We start from the raw sequence: 710 nt of genomic DNA on the forward strand, positions 1-710 counted from the left end.
GCGATGTGTGATGTGGAGCAGATGTTCCATTCGTTCCGCGTTTCCCCAGAACACTGAGATTTCTTACGCTTCTTATGGTTTAAGGAGAATGACCTCTCGAAGCCCGTCACAGAGTTAGAATGACGGCTCACCTGTTTTGAAACGGTCCGAGTCCTGCAGTGGCAACCTACGGGCTGAGAAAAACGGTCGACGACGGTGGGGAGCACGACGTAGGCACGACGTAGGCACAACGTATGGAAGCCTTTCCCACGGAAGACCTAGTGAAAGACATTCGCAGCTTGGATTTGCGCCAAGACAACTTGCCAGCCCAGCGCTCCCTTGGTGTACTTTGGGACCCAGAGACCGACGCATTTACCTACAAGGTATCAATACCCGATAAACCATTAACAAGACGTGGAGTTCTATCGGTGGTCAACTCAGTTTATGACCCTCTTGGACTAGCTGCTCCAGTCTTATTACACGGAAGATTACTCCTACAACAACTGGTGTCCATGGGCAAGAAGAAAACGGCCACAGCACCACTGGGATGGGACAACCCTCTTCCAGAAGAACTTTCATTGGGCTGGCAAAGCTGGAAAAATGCACTCCCAGACTTGCAGAACGTCTCGATACAGAGATGCTAACACCCACCGTAATTTGGTCCAATTACCAGAGCCGAATTACACGCATTTTCAGATGCAAGCCAAAGAGCCATCGGTGTTGCTTTCTAT

General features: G+C 50.1%; 1 protein-coding gene across 1 annotated transcript in view; it reads left to right on the forward strand.

The window, feature by feature from the left end:
- Positions 1-675: 675 nt before the first annotated feature.
- LOC140928773 (uncharacterized) overlaps positions 676-710 on the forward strand; it is a 1,132-nt gene continuing 1,097 nt past the window's right edge. Inside the window, exon 1 of the mRNA XM_073378558.1 lies at positions 676-710. This exon is cut by the window's right edge and continues 246 nt beyond it. Coding sequence (XP_073234659.1) covers positions 676-710 — 35 coding nt within the window.

The sequence above is a fragment of the Porites lutea genome, chromosome 1, assembly GCF_958299795.1.
Source record: "Porites lutea chromosome 1, jaPorLute2.1, whole genome shotgun sequence".
Taxonomy (NCBI): domain Eukaryota; kingdom Metazoa; phylum Cnidaria; class Anthozoa; order Scleractinia; family Poritidae; genus Porites; species Porites lutea.